The sequence below is a fragment of the Myxocyprinus asiaticus genome, chromosome 27, assembly GCF_019703515.2.
Source record: "Myxocyprinus asiaticus isolate MX2 ecotype Aquarium Trade chromosome 27, UBuf_Myxa_2, whole genome shotgun sequence".
NCBI classification, from domain to species: Eukaryota; Metazoa; Chordata; class Actinopteri; order Cypriniformes; family Catostomidae; genus Myxocyprinus; species Myxocyprinus asiaticus.
The window spans coordinates 41376739-41394439 of NC_059370.1; the positions used below are offsets into that span (position 1 = coordinate 41376739).

Here is a 17701-nt window from a genome sequence, read left to right on the forward strand (position 1 = left end):
AGACGCCTCACATGTCCTCAGCTGACAACTTCATTGAATTCTACCCGCTCAACACCAGTTTCATGTACAACAGTAAAGAGAAGACTCAGGGGTGAAGGTCTTATGGGAAGAATTGCAAAGAAAAAGCCACTTTTGAAACAGAAAAACAAAAAGAAAATGTTAGAGTGGGCAAAGAAACACAGACATTGGACAGCAGATAATTGGAAAAGTGTGTTATGGATCTTAACCCCATTGAGCTTTTGTGGGATCAGCTAGATTGTAAGGCGCGAGAAGTGCCCGTCTGTCACATCTATGGCAAGTGCTACAGGAAGCGTGCACAAGCCAAGCTCATATGCTAAGTTCGAAATGGCATATTATGATACTACTCCTACTATTTCTGCCACAGACATACATGGTAGAAGTAGTAAGAGTAGTATGGGTACTATGCCATTCAGAACTCAGCCATAGATTCAGTTCATTGAAGACATTGCATAAATATATCCACTAGCACCACTCAGTGGACAAATACTGTGTAATGTCAATCAAAAAGTACATTCGATCAAAATGTATGTCGTACATTATCTTTTAATAATAAACTGTCAAATATCCCAATAAAATAGTAGGATTTGAAAAATCTACGCTTTTATTTATTTGCCTGTTGACCTAGCAATAATTACACGTATATTCATATTTGTTTATTTAGTAATAAAACAATAACATTAAACAATATAAAATCAAATAAACAAAAAAGAAGACAAAATACATTTTGATCAGGCAATATTTTAGACAGCAGAAGCAGAGGTCCTCACTGAGCTGCGGGCTAACGCATGTGACGCAAGGTGTTCGAGCGGGGAGCTGGTTGTAAGTTATTTTTATTGCTGTATTTATTATATTATATAGTATATGTCGCTTAATATCTGTTTGTAAGATAATGAGAATATGATATAATTGTGCGGAAAGGAGCATTTTGTGAACTTGAATGTGAGAAGCTGCCATTTAGCTTTATAAACATTATGCTTTCTATTTAATAACAGTCATTCACCTCAAGTAGTTTTTAATAATACTCAGTGCTCATCTCGAATGAGATTTATAAGATGCTCAACCGCTGTTGTGTTGATCAGTTGTTTTTGTGTTTGGGTGTTATCACTGAAAATCAACGCATTAGTTTGACACCAAAACATTGGTTCTGTCTCAACGTAGTGAGCTCCCTACCAAGACAGAATACATTAGACATTTCAAAACGTAGTGAGCTAGGTATCTAGACAGAATTTTTAGGCATCATAATCTCAAAGCCTAGTGCGCTTTATACCAAGACAGCATTTTAGGCATCATAATCTCAAAGCCTAGTGAGCTTTCTACCTAGACAGCATTTTAGGCATCATAATCTCAAAGCCTAGTGAGCTTTCTACCTAGACAGCATTTTGGGCATCATAATCTCAAAGCCTTGTGAGCTTTCTACCTAGACAGCATTTTGGGCATCATAATCACAAAGCCTAGTGAGCTTTCTACCTAGACAGCATTTTGGGCATCATAATCTCAAAGCCTGGTGAGCTTTCTACCTAGACAATATTTTGGGCATCATAATCTAAAGCCTAGTGAGTTTTCTACCTAGACAGCATTTTGGGCATCATCATCTCAAAGCCTAGTGAGTTTTCTACCTAGACAGCATTTTGGGCATCATAATCTCAAAGCCTGGTGAGCTTTCTACCTAGACAGCATTTTGGGCATCATATTCTCAAAGCCTAGTGAGCTTTCTACCTAGAAAGCATTTTGGGCATCATAATCTCAAAGCCTAGTGAGCTCTCTACCTAGAAAGCATTTTGGGCATCATAATCTCAAAGCCTGGTGAGCTTTCTACCTAGACTGCATTTTGGGCATCATAATCTCAAAGCCTAGTGAGCTTTCTACCTAGAAAGCATTTTGGGCATCATAATCTCAAAGCCTGGTGAGCTTTCTACCTAGACTGCATTTTGGGCATCATAATCTAAAGCCTAGTGAGCTTTCTACCTAGAAAGCATTTTGGGCATCATAATCTCAAATCCTGGTGAGCTTTCTACCTAGACAGCATTTTGGGCATCATAATCTAAAGCCTAGTGAGCTTTCTACCTAGACAGCATTTTGGGCATCATAATCTCAAATCCTGGTGAGCTTTCTACCTAGACAGCATTTTGGGCATCATAATCACAAAGCCTAGTGAGCTTTCTACCTAGACAGCATTTTGGGCATCATAATCTCAAAGCCTGGTGAGCTTTCTACCTAGACAGCATTTTGGGCATCATAATCACAAAGCCTAGTGAGCTTTCTACCTAGACTGCATTTTGGGCATCATAATCACAAAGCCTAGTGAGCTTTCTACCTAGACTACATTTTGGGCATCATAATCTAAAGCCTAGTGAGCTTTCTACCTAGACAGCATTTTGGGCATCATAATCTCAAATCCTGGTGAGCTTTCTACCTAGACAGCATTTTGGGCATCATAATCACAAAGCCTAGTGAGCTTTCTACCTAGACTGCATTTTGGGCATCATAATCACAAAGCCTAGTGAGCTTTCTACCTAGACTACATTTTGGGCATCATAATCACAAAGCCTAGTGAGCTTTCTACCTAGACAGCATTTTGGGCATCATAATCTAAAGCCTGGTGAGTTTTCTACCTAGACAGCATTTTGGGCATCATAATCTCAAAGCCTAGTGAGTTTTCTACCTAGACAGCATTTTGGGCATCATAATCTAAAGCCTGGTGAGTTTTCTACCTAGACAGCATTTTGGGCATCATAATCTAAAGCCTGGTGAGTTTTCTACCTAGACAGCATTTTGGGCATCATAATCTCAAAGCCTGGTGAGTTTTCTACCTAGACAGCATTTTGGGCATCATAATCTCAAAGCCTAGTGAGTTTTCTACCTAGACAGCATTTTGGGCATCATAATCTCAAAGCCTAGTGAGTTTTCTACCTAGACAGCATTTTGAGCATCATGATCTCAAAGCCTAGTGAGCTTTCTACCTAGACAGCATTTTGGGCATCATAGTCACGTCATGTTGTGGCACCTTAGCTGCTTATCTAACAAGTTGACCGCTGTCAATAAAGTAGATGAAAATAGACTAACCAATACAGATTACTGATTTACATAAAATAAAATAATACATTAAAATATATTGTCAAGAAAAAGGATAATCACTAGTTTTTTTTTTTTTTAAACAGATCCACTTAGCCCAGGAACATTGAAACGGTGAGACGCTGTTATTTCATTTACATTTATGCATTTTGCATACACTTCTATCCATAGTAACTTACAGTGCATTCAAGGTGTATGTTCCCTGGGAATCGAACCCATAACTTTGCTGTTGCTAGCACCATGCTCTTCCAGTTGAACTACATTTACAGTTATGTAACACATTGTCTTTTCTTGGCATCATTCGCAGTGGCTTGTGACCGCACTATGGCATTTAATTTTGGACAAACAGGCACTGCAGGCTTCAACTTTGCTACCCCCAAAACTACAGCTGCAGCCACTACAGGCTTTGGCCTGCAGACCAGCACTCCTGCAGGAGGGGGCTTCTCCTTTGGAACGAGCCAGCCTCAGCCTCAGCCTCAGCCTCAGACCCAGACCCAGACCCAGACTTTTGGAAATCCGCCTTCCCAGATCGCAGGCCTTCTCACACAGCCAACGCAGAATAATGGCAGCATGCAAGGTGGCTTCAGCTTTGCACCTCAGACCCAGAGCAACACATCCAGCGGAGGCTTCTCTTTTGGGTGAGAATGCTCATTTTGTCATCCAATAGCTCTGTCATCCAATAGCTCGCAATTCAGTTGGAACCATCTACTTTATAAAAACAAAAAAAGGCAATAAAGCAGCAGGACTTGATATTATAGCATTTTTATTGTTTACAAAGTGTGTTCTCTGTGCATGCAGTGCCTCTCTACCAAAGCTCAGCACACCTGCAGCATCTCAGCCTGCGCCCACAGGTGTGACTCTGGGGGCTTCATCTGCTGGGACGGGCTTCATTCTTGGAGGTTTCTCCACTCCGACTACAGCAGCCCAGCAGCCTTTGGGAGGATTCAGCTTTGGGGCGCCCAAAGTTCAGGCAACCTCAGCTGCCCCTGCACAGCCCACACCTGCCCTCTCACTGGGGGTGCAGTCCACAGGTAATAAAGTGCTGTAACAAGCATCTTTACCCTTTTAGACCACACACATTCACAACTGGAGTTTTGTTGCTTTTGGGGCATGTCTGTTTACTTTGAGGTCATCAATATTCCAGGGTATTCCTTAAAGTTTACAAAATTAATTTAGCAGATACACACATTTAAAATTCACAGTATTTTTCTTTCTGGTGCATCTATTTGTTACACTGGAATGCTGGACCTTATAAAGAAAGTATATTAAAATGTGTTTATTTTCATTCTGGTTCAAAGGTTTGACTCTAGGAACTTCTGCTCCTGCCTCCACGGCCTCAACAACTGCTATTAACTTTGGAATAAAAGCATCAGGTATGTAATCTGTAATATCAGATTAGCCATAATACATAAACTTGTAACCCCCCCCAAAAAAAATGGATTTAGAGCAGGGGTACTCAATAGGTGGACTCCGGACCGGATCCGGACTGAAGGACACTAAATCTTTGTGCTAGTTACCTGAAACCTGGCTAAGTTATTGTGTAAGCATGTCTATACATTCTCTAGAGTGTATAGACTCTATAGAGCGGGATTAAAGCACGTCCAGCGCTACGCACTTATTCCTGCTCTCCGCGCGTTGCCTCTCTCCCAGCTATAGACATGAGGCGCGCATAAACCTGATTTACTGTACGAACTAGAACAGACGGTTATTTTAACAAATGTAGTGGAAACCCTGCTACAGATACTGGCATCTTTTGCACTGTAGAGAAGAAAAATGAAGCATTTCTTCATCTGTCTGATATGTGATTCAGACGGTTCAGCTCAGCCAGGTTTGTGTCAAGACGTTATCAAATCTAAATTTAGCTTCATTAATCAGCATGTTAGGAGCCTCATTTTTTAAATAATGAATGAACAGATTTTTGTCTAAATGAACTAATTTTGTGAAAATGAATCGGAGATGTCATCATGGCATGGATGGCAAGGAAACCCTATTTATACTTGAATTAAGTAAATAGTATTTTAATGCTTCACTGTTGTAATGTAAATTGTTTGTTTGTTTGTAGATTCTCACTTAAAAATATAAAAATGGTCAATTCAGACTTTTACATTTTTATTAATTTTCTCTCAGGGGGCACAGTATTTTTTATCCATCAAAAGGCCTCCTATGTCCCATACACATACTATATATTCTGAATGTAAAAATATTTAAATACAAAAACTGGACTGCTGTCATTCAGCTTCAAAACGAACTGTTGACCTTATCTTTTAATATTCACATCCAAGTTCCCTCGACTGATGAAGTCTTGATGAAATATTTTAATGCCTTTGATAGAAGATCCCTCAGACCCCACTAGCTGTCTCTGGACCCCCAGTGTCCTCATCCCTGCCCAGTTTTAAAGAGAATATTTTGACTGTTTAAGATGTGTTTTTGTATTTCTTTTTAAAGTACTATTCCTGCTAACATGGCAAGTTATAAAAATGATTCAAAAATATATATGATTTCAAAGCCATATGACTACTGACTCCATGTAAGCTACGTATTATTATCCGGACCTTTGCTGGGAAGGAAATGTAGAGACCGGACCTCTTGGAACTTTAACTGAGTACTGATATAGTGGAATCAGAAATATGAGAATTGTCAAGAAGTTTCCAGGTTATGTTTAGACCCAAAATCAAAAGGGGAAAAAGTGAATAAAGCCTTTTTTTTTTTTTTTTTTTGCATTGTGAATATAAATGAATATTACATTATCATTTTATATAATTAATATTAAATAATAATTAATAATATATATTTTGTAATATTATTAACATATATCAATAATCTATATAATAGTTATTTGTAATTAGTTTTACAATTAAGCACATTCCCCTAGTTCTCATTACTGTAACGCACAAAAATCTAATTTTCATAAGCAAAAATGCATTTCTAATTTTCTTTTGATTTGGGTTGAAATATGACCCATACATTTCTTTGTGAGATTCAGCCACATATAAGTTCTGTTGTATTTGTTTTGTTGTTTAGCGACTCCAGCACCTGCCAGCTCTGCACCCTCCAGTCAGTCCATATCATCAGCTCCAGTTTCATCGCTGTTTGCTGCTCCAATAGGATCAACACCTGCCACCGGATTCACATGTGAGTTCATCTTACACATCACCTGTCAGGGAACTCTATTTTTCTAAACCAAAGTCTTTCTTTACAATGGGAGCTTCCTGGAGGGAAATCTTAATAGCCACCTGGAGTGCAGACAGTGATGTTCCAAACAATCTCTAAACACCCTTTATCATAAAACCAAGGATTTATAGTGTTGGTGGTGAAAAACACTCATTATCAGCTTACCTTGTAGACAAAAACAAGTCACAGAGGTCATACAGCAACAGCAAAACATTAAAACAAAGACAAAAAGCAAAATCTGAATAAGGCCTGACACCTACTCTCTAGCTCAATTTAATGTGTTGTTGCATTTTGACTCTAGAAACACCCTTATAACCACCTACTGTAGAACACCCTAGCATTCCCCCACATGCACACCTATGGAACCGCATAGCAATACCGTGACAACTACCAAACATCTTTTGTGTTTGTTTACAGTATGTGCCAACATTTTTAACTTGGTTTGTGAATAGGTCTTAAAGGAATAGTTCACCCAAAAATGAACATTTTCTCATCATTTACTCACCGTTATGCCATCCCAGATTTGTATGACGTTCTTTCATCTGCTGAGCTCAAATGAAGATTTTGAGAAGAATTTCCCAGCTCTTTTGGTCCATACAATGCAAGTGAATGGGTGCCAAAATTTTCAAGCTCCAAAAATCACACAAGTCATCATAAAAGAAATCCATAAGGCTTCAGTGGTTAAATCCATGTCTCAAGAAGTGATATGATAGGTGTGGGTGAGAAGCAGATCACTTTCACATTCTTCTTCTTGTGTTTTTTGGTGATTCACATTCTTCATGCCTACCGCCCTCTACTGGGCATGGAGAAGCATTTCAAGCAAAAAAGGACTTAAATATTGATCTGTTTCTCACCCACTCCTATCATATCGCTTCTGAAGATATGGATTAAACCACTGGAGTCATATGGAGTACTTTTATGATACCTTTATGTGCTTTTTGGAGCTTCAGATTTTTGGCACCCATTCACTCGTGTTGTATGGACCTACAGAGCTGAGATATTCTTCTAAGAGTGTTCTGCAGAAGAGTGAAAGTCGTACACATCTGGGATGGCATGACAGTGAGTAAATGATTTTTGGGTGAATTATCCCTTGAAGTCCTCCATTAACGACCAAAGAATGTGTAAAGCTTGATGTACATTTCATAAGAGTTTAATTTATCAAATGCTTATCATAAATTAGGGTTGTTCCGGACAAAAACAAATAAGATCACATGGGCTTTTCTATTCTCTGCCAGTGGGCTCCTTAACAGCCTCAGTGACCCCTGCAGTGACCTCAGCCTCCAGCGCTCCAACAGGCCTGACTCTCAAACCTCTAGGAACTGCTCCTGCTACAACCACAGGTTACATCAACCTCCATTCTCAGTTATTGAACATTTATTCATTAATGCATGTTGAACAATTTATTTAGGCCAATGTACAGTATTAGATATGGCTAAAAATTATATCTTGACATTTTTCTGCCAATTATTTATACATTTGCTTTAAAACTGATTTGTTTTGCTTTCAGAGTGACCATCAATTCAAATAAACAGCCACTGTAGTCAAATAGATTCAAAATGTTTAATGCATGAAGTAAAAATGTAGTTAAAAATAATGAAGGCATATTTTTTTACTAAATGAACACAAGAAAGAATGATACTTAATTGTTTTCATTTATATGTACACATTATTTTTTGGTCATTATTTACCTTAATATATTCTTACTAAAACATTTTTGTGAATTAACTTCCCTCAGTTATTTTTTGGAACCTAGCTGAATATTATATAATACTGAATTATTATTGTGGGACCCAGTCAAGTACATTTTTATAATATAATACTGAATAATTATTAATGTTATTTTTAGGATTAGATTTGATTTATACAATTGTAATTTGTTTGTTATATTTATTTAACCTGGAGCTTTTATTTTGGCGGAACATTTAGAGTGTTCCTCATTACAATTCTGGTGAGACACTGTGAATTCCTTCTTTTCTGTGATACTGTGTCATGTATTTAGATTTGTAAAATAACTGTTACAGATGGTTGTAATTGCACGATTGTATGAACCTGCTTTCACAATGCATGTGAACCGCTCCGAGATCTCTGCAAACAGCGTATCATTAGCCCAGTGCATGCACACGGAGCAGCGCATCAAGCCTAGTTTATACTTGACTACATTGCGATTCTAATGTTATTTTGATAAATGGTGCAGCCCTGAAGGATTGTGAAATGAGTGTAATGATGACCTCTTTAGCTAATGCAGTAGGCAAATAAACGGGTGCGTTAAAATTCTCGCCATATTAATGATATTGCTTAATTTTATATCGTCGGCAAAATCATCTTGATCATATCTTGAATATACGATATATCGCCAAGCCCTACAATGTGCTAATATTGAAGGAATAGTTCATCCAAAAATGAACATTTCCATCATTTATTCACCCTCATGTCGTTCCAAACCCTTCTGACTTTCTTTTGTGGAACACAAAAGTATATTTTATTTTAATGATCTGCAATTATAGGTCAATATTAATTTGAAGTCATAAAATAGCTTTTTGTGAGCAACAGACTGGAATTTAATCTTAATCACTGATAATCTTCCCCTCCGCTAAGTGTTTCAAATTAAATATTGCATTGGTAGACATGTTGCGTCAAGTTTGACGTCAGTGACATTTGGTCACAAGACACACAGGGATGACACTGATGTCCAACCTGCGCCATATTTGATTTGATCATATACAGAACGAGACGTATGCACTTTTTTACTTTTATGGTGTTTTTAGTTCCTTTTTGGAGCCTGAAAAACATGATTACTAAGAGTTGTGTACATTCTTAAAAATATTTCCCTCTCCGTGAATATTGACAGACTTTTTATGTTTGGGTGAACTATTCCTATCAAAGAGGTCTTGTTACAGCTGTTTCCCAGTCAGTTATTTGTCTTATTTAAGTGTGTGTGTGTGTGTCTCTCTTTAGTTGCTGGTAGTACAGCAGCCACCACAGGCTTTTCTCTGGGACTGAAGACAGCTGCATCTATTGCACCAGCCGCATCTACTGCCACCGCTACTGCTGCTATCACAACAAGGTACAAAACTTTTCACATGTGAAATGCTTTTGTTTTGTATTCTCTTTTAAGTGCAGTACAAATATTCTTGTTGTCTTTTGTCAGCATGGCTCCAGTGATGTCATATGCTCAGCTTGAGGCTTTGATCAACAAGTGGAGCTCTGAATTGGAAGACCAAGAACGACATTTTCTGCAGCAGGCCACTCAGGTCAACGCCTGGGACCGTATGCTGGTGGAGAACGGAGAGAAGGTAACACACTGTTCTCTCCCCACTGTCACATACTCCATTAAGTCTTGTAGTGGCTCAATAAAAACACTATTACGAGACCAAAACCGTGCAGGTGCCACGTCTTTACATCTGTAATGTCCCATTGTTAAAGGAACCGCTGATATGATTGTTAAAAGGATGCTCAAAGGTTAGATTATACAACTGTAAACTTAGGGCTGATGTTATTAAGATTGTGGTTTAGCATCTGATTGACCATATTTGTAATTGCATTGATGTTTTTTGTATTTTGCAAATGAGGAGCTTTGGTTAAATTCTGTGTTTTTTTTTTTTTTCTGTTATAGATTACGGCTTTGCATAAAGATATGGAGAAAGTGAAACTGGACCAGCGAAGGTAATCAATGTTTTTAGATTTGTGCGCATGGGAAAACACTTTTTTACAAGTGTTATTCATAAAATTTTAGCTTGTTGTTTGGATTGCACTAAAAGTGTAGTTCACCCAAAAATGCAAATTCGCTCATCATTTACTCACCCTCATGCCATCCCAGATGTGTGTGACTTTTTTTCTTCTGCAGAACACAAACGAAGATTTTTAGAAGAATATCTCAGCTCTGTAGGTCCAGACAATGCAAGTAAATGGTGACCAAAACTTAGAAGCATAAAAAGCACATAAAAGCAGCATAAAAGTAATCCATATGACTCCAGTGGTTAAATCCATGTCTTCAGAAGCAATATGATAGGTGTGGGTGAGAAACAGATCAAAATTTATTCAGAATAAAGACAAATATTTAAGTCCTTATTTTACTATAAATCTCCACTTTCAAACAGCCATCCTAAGCACTCTTCTCTGCTAAGAGTTCTTTTGTTTTTGCCGATTTGCTTTCTTAATGCATATCGCCACCTACTGGGCAGGAGGAGAATTTATTGTAAAAAAGGACTTAAATATTGATCTGTTTCTCACCCACACCTATCAAATGCATGGATTACTTTTATTCAGTCTTTATGGGCTTTTTTGAGCTTAATTTTTGGATCCTGTTGACTTGCAAATATTTGTTTGTTCTGCAGAAGAAAGTCATACACATCTGTGATGGCATGAGGGTGAGTAAATGATGAGAGAATTTGCATTTTTGGATAGATTATTCCTTTAATAAGCCTTACAAGTTATGGGAATAGTTTACCCAATAATGAAAGTTATTGTCATCATTGATTCACCCTCATGTTGTTCCAAACCTGTATGACTTTTTTTTCTTTCTGTGGAACACAGGAGGAGATGTTAGGCAGAATATCACCATTCACTTTCATTGCATATTTTTTCCCAAACAATGAAAGATGTTCACGCTGCTATTTTGCATACAAAGAAAAGGCCATAAAAGTGGTCCATATGATTTGTGTGCTTTTCCTAGTCTTCTAAAGGCATATGATAGCTTAGTTTGGACACGCATATGGATTTTGAATGACATGAGAGTGAGTAATTGACGATATAATTTTCATTTTTGGTAAAGTAACTCATTTTAAGCTAAAAGCTGTGAACTCTTATGGTCAAATAGTAACATTTACTATTTTGATTTTTGTACTACAGGCTGGATCAAGAGCTGGACTTCATCCTCTCCCAACAGAAAGAGCTGGAAGATCTGCTCGGTCCATTAGAGGAGTCTGTCAAAGAGCAGAGCGGAACCATTTACATGCAGAATGCAGATGAAGAACGTGAGAGAACGTAAGAGCAAAAACCATCTATGTGGTTCATATTTTTCCACATGTACTCTGCTTCCAGGACTTAATTTCATGTTTGCTTTATCTCTTTCATCCAGGTACAAGCTGGCAGAAAATGTAGATGCCCAACTCAAGAGAATGTCCCAAGATCTGAAAGAGATTATAGAACACTTGAACACATCTAGTGGAGCTGCTGACACCACTGACCCGGTGTGTTAAATACAGTCAATCTGTAACTGTGACAGAAATGCTTTATGTGTAAATCAAGGTTGCCATGGTCATTAAAAACCTGGAAACATCAGGTACCGGTAATTTTAAAATTGTGTTTTTCTGGCCTGGAAAAGTAATGGAAATTTCTGTAGTGAACAGGGCTGCAACTAATTATTATTTTGATAATCGATTAATCTAACGATTATTAGAACGATTATTCGGCAATTATTGCAACGATTAATCATTAGCTCTTAACCGATTATTCAGCTTGTGCCCCGACTTAAAGGTTGTATTAAATGTGCTTACTAAAAATAAAGAGGACAAAATCATCTTTTAAAAACACCTTTAAATGACATTCACTGAATTAAAGGGGAAAAATACTTTTTATTAAGTTTAATTCAGTAAAGACATTCACTGCAAAAAATCCTATTGTTATCAAGTGTTTTTGTCTTGTTTTCCCTTTAGAATTGTCTAAAAATACTTAAAACAAGATACATTTACTTGAGAAGCAATGTATAAGATATTTAGACTTGCTTTAAGAGACAAATATAAGTGTATTATGTATATAAGTGTATTTTTTTCACTTGGTTATACTTCTGCGAGTGCAGTTAAGACAATATATTTATATTCAAGATCTGTTCTCTAAAAGCAAGTCTAAATATCTTATATGCTGCTTCTCAGGTGAATGCATCTTTTTAAAGGATTTTTAAATATTTTTAAATATTTGTATTTTTAATATTATATTCAACATTCTCGGATAACAATTTTTCCTTCTGCATTATAGCTGCTAAAGTAAATGTACGTTGTTTTAAAGGAGTTTTAGATATTTATATTGGAAAACAAGCCAAAACAAAAACAAATCGAAAACGTATTTTGTTGCAGTGTGTAATGGGGCGAAGACTACCCTCTTCCACCTTTCTGTTCACTTCAATCCATCTTTAACTCACAAAAACACTCTCTTATTCATAAAGCTGCGTATGGCCAATTTTCTTCACGATAATAACGCACAGTGACACATATATTATGATACAATAAGTCGCAAGCCATCACCAGTAGCGGTTTTAACCACCACGCAATTGCGTGGGGCCCCGGATGCTGGGGGCCCCCCGCCCCGGTAGAAAAGCTTCACAAAAACCGCTTGAGGGGTGACATACTGTTCTGGGTTCACGCGTGAATACGCTGTTGTTCTGCGGTCTCAGAGCGGTTCACGAAGCCGCCTGGATCGGGTCAGTAGGACTTTGGGTTCGGGTTTGTAATTTATGAAAAAATATACAGGCCTTCCGAACTTGTTTCACCCATGTGCTCTCGCTCACAGACACGTGCCAACGGATGAGGGGCCGTTCACACTGAACGTATTTTTGCGTGCATCTGCTCTGTAAAACGCGCTTTACGAACGTCCTTGACTGCTGTACTGCGTCTCGCTGTTTCTTCAGTGTGTCACACAGGACCGGCACATTTTTGGACACTGTGTCAAGTTAAAAATAACTTCAGGTTTCAAAAACACGTCGAGACACCTGCGTTCTGTTTCAGTCGTTGCGCTGCGTCTAGACTGTTTTTAGCGTTTCGTATTTAACGTTCTGAACAAGTTCAGGCTGCAAAGATGTGACTGTTACAATGTTTAACATGATTCCAGATTATTCTGCACCAAGCAAAGTTTCAGCGCTTGATAAACGGCAGTGTTTTTGTTTTTTCTTATGCTCTAGTGTGCTGAGGGGCCGCCGTGGCTTGTATGTTTACTGTTACAATACTGTAACGAATGTTGCCTACGATGCTTACATAAAATACAGCCTTTTGCAACATGATGAACAATACACGGCAGTATTAGAATATAAGCTCCCGGTGAAAGTAAATAAGACAGAACTATATTACTATTGTATACAACAAATCCTCAAAGTAATAATAATAATACTGTGTCATATTATAATGACAATAAATAATTATTGGGATATACTATTAATAGATACTGTAACAACTGAATTTCAAAATGTTACTGGGTGAAGTAGTAGGTTTTGCACACCCTGTTCACACACACACACAAAGTGTTTTGTAAAAATATATGTAGGTACAGTAAATATTGCTTCTTTTTTTATCACTGTATTGTGGAAAAACTGGAAAACATGCATTAATTATCTTTAACTAGATTTGTATTTCATTAAACATTTTGAATGCACTTGGCTACAACGGCTGATAGGAAGAATTAAAAATTATGATTTAAAATAATTGTCGTCATTTTTTTAAGCGAAATGAGGCCCCGGGTTGGTCGATTGCTTGGGGCTTCAGAAATCATAAACCCGCCCATGGCCATCACGTTATAATCTAGCTGCATTAAGCACGCGCGCTCGAGGGACGAGCGTCCCCGCGACAGTGTGTGCATCAGCCGGGTGCAGTTTCAATCTCTCCCCCTTAGATCGGGACATTCGCACAACTCATTGAAGAGGCGCTGACCGCACAGAGAAATGCCATTTTCAGAGTTTGTATTTATTTACATGATCTGCTTCCATATTATTTGAACTTTAATAAAGATATAACGCATTAAATATAACTGCATTAAAGATGTAACGCCGGGGTGTTTCCTTTAAAGAGCTCCGGCTCTGCTTATTCCACAAGGAGAGTGCTTCTGTATTTACTTATTTTGTATTTTTGCATTATAATTCCCTCATACTTTGCAATCTACATCACCTGAAGCTGTTTGGAAAATTTTGAGTTCAACTGGACTGTGAGCTGTGTAATTCTTCCTCTCCTCAGTCAGGCGCGAGCTGCAGTGCTGCTCTCACGTGTCATCATTAGAGTTTAATGTGATCTCATGTTATGTTAAATGAGATCAAACGACTATTCGACAACTTTTTTTATTGTCGACAACATCGACTAATCGTTTCAGCCCTAATAGTGAATATATTTTTCTAGTTTTGCTCTGCTCTAAAATATGTTTAATCACCTAAATATTGAGCTTAAGCTTGTGTAGAGTTAAACTTACTCACAAGCCACAGGGATGTCCAGTTTGTGAGCAAATTGTTCTATTGTGTCATTGCTTTTCAATGAATTTGTCAGTGTTAATGACATGCAGTGACACAGAGGAGATGCACACTTACTGATTTAAGTAAGTGATAAAATGTTGAAACGAGATCTTTTTTTCTTCATGACAAGAAGCATTCTCATGCTTCATGAGAAATAAGGGCTCATGGACTTAATCAAAAAGCATTAAAATAACTTGTGAAAGTGAAGAAATTAGGACAGAAATATTTTACTATTGCATAATATATATATATATATATATATATATATATATAATATTATTATTATTATTATTTTAAATATATAATATAAAATAAAGGAGTTCCAAAACAACATTGTTACTGTAAACCTTTTAAGACTAAAGTTGACCAAAAAGAGACATTTTAAGTATGTAGAAATATCTTGATATTTAAAACATTATTTTTCATGTCATTCATACGTTTTTTTTGTTTTATCCTCATGGTGGCGCGGTTACTCACCTCAGTCCGGGTGGCGGAGGACAAGTCTCATTTGCCTCCGCTTCTGAGACCGTCAATCCGCGCATCTTATCACGTGGCTCGTTGTGCATGACACTGCGGAGACTCACAGCATGTGGAGGCTCATGCTACTCTCCGCGATCCACGCACAACTTACCACGTGCCCCATTGAGAGCGAGAACCACTAATCGCGACCACGAGGAGGTTACCCCATGTGACGCTACCCTCCCTAGAAACCGGGCCAGTTTAGTTGCTTAGGAGACCTGGCTGGAGTCACTCAGCATGCCCTGGGATTCGAACTCGGGACTCCAGGGGTGGTAGTCAGCGTCAATACTCGCTGAGCTACCCAGGCCCCCCATTCATAAGTTTTTAAAGCCTTAAAAGGAAATCATATATCCCTATTTTATTATTTGATTTATATTTTTGAAGTTATATATGAAATATGACAATTAATTGTGGAAGCCCTAAAAGAGACAATTAATCGCCATAGCCCTAAACAGACAAATAATAGTCAAAATTGCAATTATTTGTTTGACAGTTAATCATCAGCCAAATTTCATAATCTTGACAGCCCTACCCTAAGTGGAAATTCATCAGTCAAAAAGGGTGGGAACCCTTATGCATTGTCATTTGGTCTGGACTTAGAATGACTTCTGTTGTTTTTCCCTATTTCAGCTTCAGCAAATCTGCAAAATCCTCAATGCACACATGGACTCCCTCCAGTGGGTGGAACAAAACTCTGGTTGGTATATATTTGGCTTTAAATACCCCATGAAATCAACATTTATTTTAACTTTTCGCTTTTACCAGGTGCTAGCTTTAAGGCTGTCTACAGTAGATGGTAGTGTACTTCTAAATGTGGAAAAAATACATTTCAGCCGATATGTATTCAGTCCCCCCATCAAGTCCTGCTCCTCTTGGGTAGTTGTTGGTAATGCCTGATTAGTAGTGTATGTTACTAATTCATGTTGTAGCTGATGACGTAAATGCATTATTACTGACCATGTAGCACAAAATTAAACACTTTGACTTAATTACTTGTAAACCCTTGCACTGAATATGTTAGCTTAATAGCAGAATTGATTAGCTGGCAAACCATGGGAATGCATGATGGAATTTTAGCTTAGCAGGCTAATAGGTTAGGATGCTAAAAGGAAACACAAGTAGGAACATTGAATTTAATAAGTTTTATTTATAAAAGTCGCTTTACAGAGCCAGAAACTAAATGTGAACACAAGAATAATCCAAAATGAACACAACAGGGGAAAAAGGAACCAGTTTGACTAAGTTACATATAGCTTACTCTACATAAATTGATGTATTTTCATGATTAAGATTACATAAATCTTCAAGCAATATTGTAGGATTTCTAATCAGTTACCAAATAGATTACCCAAAGCATATTTTGTCAGCCAATGAAATTGCTTTGTGATCCTAAAGGAACAGAATTTCAAGAGAGGACTGAATACTGCATGACACAGGACCAAAAAAAATTGATGACTTGTGTTGCACTCAGGAGCGTTTACAGTATTTTTTTGTCTAATTAAAGGAATAGTTCACACAAAAATGAAAATTCTCTCATCATTTACCCTTATGCCATCCCAGATGTGCAAGTGAATGGTGGCCATAATTTTGATGCTCCAAAATCACACAAGTCAGCATAAAAGTAATCCAAATGACTCCAGTGGTTAAATCCATGTCTTCAGAAGCGATATGATAGGTGTGAGTGAGAAACAGATCAAAATTTAAGTCCCTTTTTACTGTAAATCTCCACTTTCTCGTTCTTCTTCTGTTTTTGGCGATTCACATTCTTTGTGCATATCGCCACCTACTGGGCAGGGAGGAGAATTTCTAGTATTTATTCATCTTTCATGGCTTTGATGTAAACAAAAGAAGTTTAATTAAAAATTATGTGGCGTTTGCCTGAAAATATACTTTTATGTTGCAGTTTTACTCCAGAGGCGAGTGGAAGAGGTGTCAAAGTTGTGTGAAAACCGCAGCAAGGAACAAGAGAAGAGCTTTCGTTTGAATTTCCAGTGATAATACATAATAAATGCTTCATCAGTTGTAAAATGAATATCATTGTTTTTGCTATTTGCTTCAAATAAAATAAGTACTTTTACCTGTTTCCCTAATAATTATTCAGGTCTACTTATTTTGTCCCATGCATGTTGATTACAATTTGCGAAAATATCCTTATAACACAGCTTCATGAATACGTAAATGTAAAAAGTAGCTTCTGTAGTTCCCTTACGACTCAGTACACTCGACATTGCGTAGCAACGCATTTGGGGAATACCTTCTTTTACGACCAAGTTGAAACCTTTCTACAATAACACCAATATTCTAATATTGGCTATGGTGTTTGAGCCCCATCTGTTTGGCGCAAAACTGTCCGCTATAAAAACAGGTGCACAAACACAATTTCCTCAGAATTTCTTCAAGACAGCGATAATCTCTTGTCTAGAAGCCCTCTAACTTCACTGTCGATATACATGAGTCAGCGGGCGGAATCTGCGCGGGAAGACTTTCTGCTCCCCTGCAGTGCTCCGGCGAACATCACACCGCCTCGCTGATTGGCGTTTCGCTGGTGAACGGACCTCAGCATCCTGATTCTCCGCAGCGCTTCGGCAGGGTTTGTGTATCCTTACAAAGCAATTGTGTATTGTATATTGTGTGATGTAAATATATATTAATTTCTGCTTTTATAGCGGACAGTTTCGCGCCAAAACATTCAGGGCTCAAACACCATAGCCACTA

At 37.7% G+C, this 17701-nt stretch overlaps 1 protein-coding gene across 2 annotated transcripts; it reads left to right on the top strand.

Moving 5' to 3' along the window:
- Window positions 1-782: 782 nt before the first annotated feature.
- On the top strand, window positions 783-17079 carry LOC127418227 (nuclear pore glycoprotein p62-like). 2 transcript variants are annotated; one of them, XM_051658694.1, is made up of 14 exons: window positions 783-840; window positions 3180-3207; window positions 3401-3731; window positions 3892-4124; window positions 4392-4466; window positions 6115-6225; window positions 7500-7604; window positions 9220-9328; window positions 9413-9557; window positions 9878-9927; window positions 11113-11247; window positions 11342-11453; window positions 15617-15683; window positions 16890-17079. In XM_051658694.1, exons 3-14 carry the CDS (start codon window positions 3418-3420, stop codon window positions 16979-16981), a joined length of 1548 nt encoding a protein of 515 aa, XP_051514654.1. In that variant the 5' UTR covers window positions 783-840; window positions 3180-3207; window positions 3401-3417; the 3' UTR covers window positions 16982-17079. The 2 variants fall into 2 exon arrangements, with proteins under 2 accessions (XP_051514654.1, XP_051514655.1); XM_051658695.1 differs by lacking the exon at window positions 3180-3207 and having other exon boundaries at window positions 786-840.
- Window positions 17080-17701: the final 622 nt, after the last annotated feature.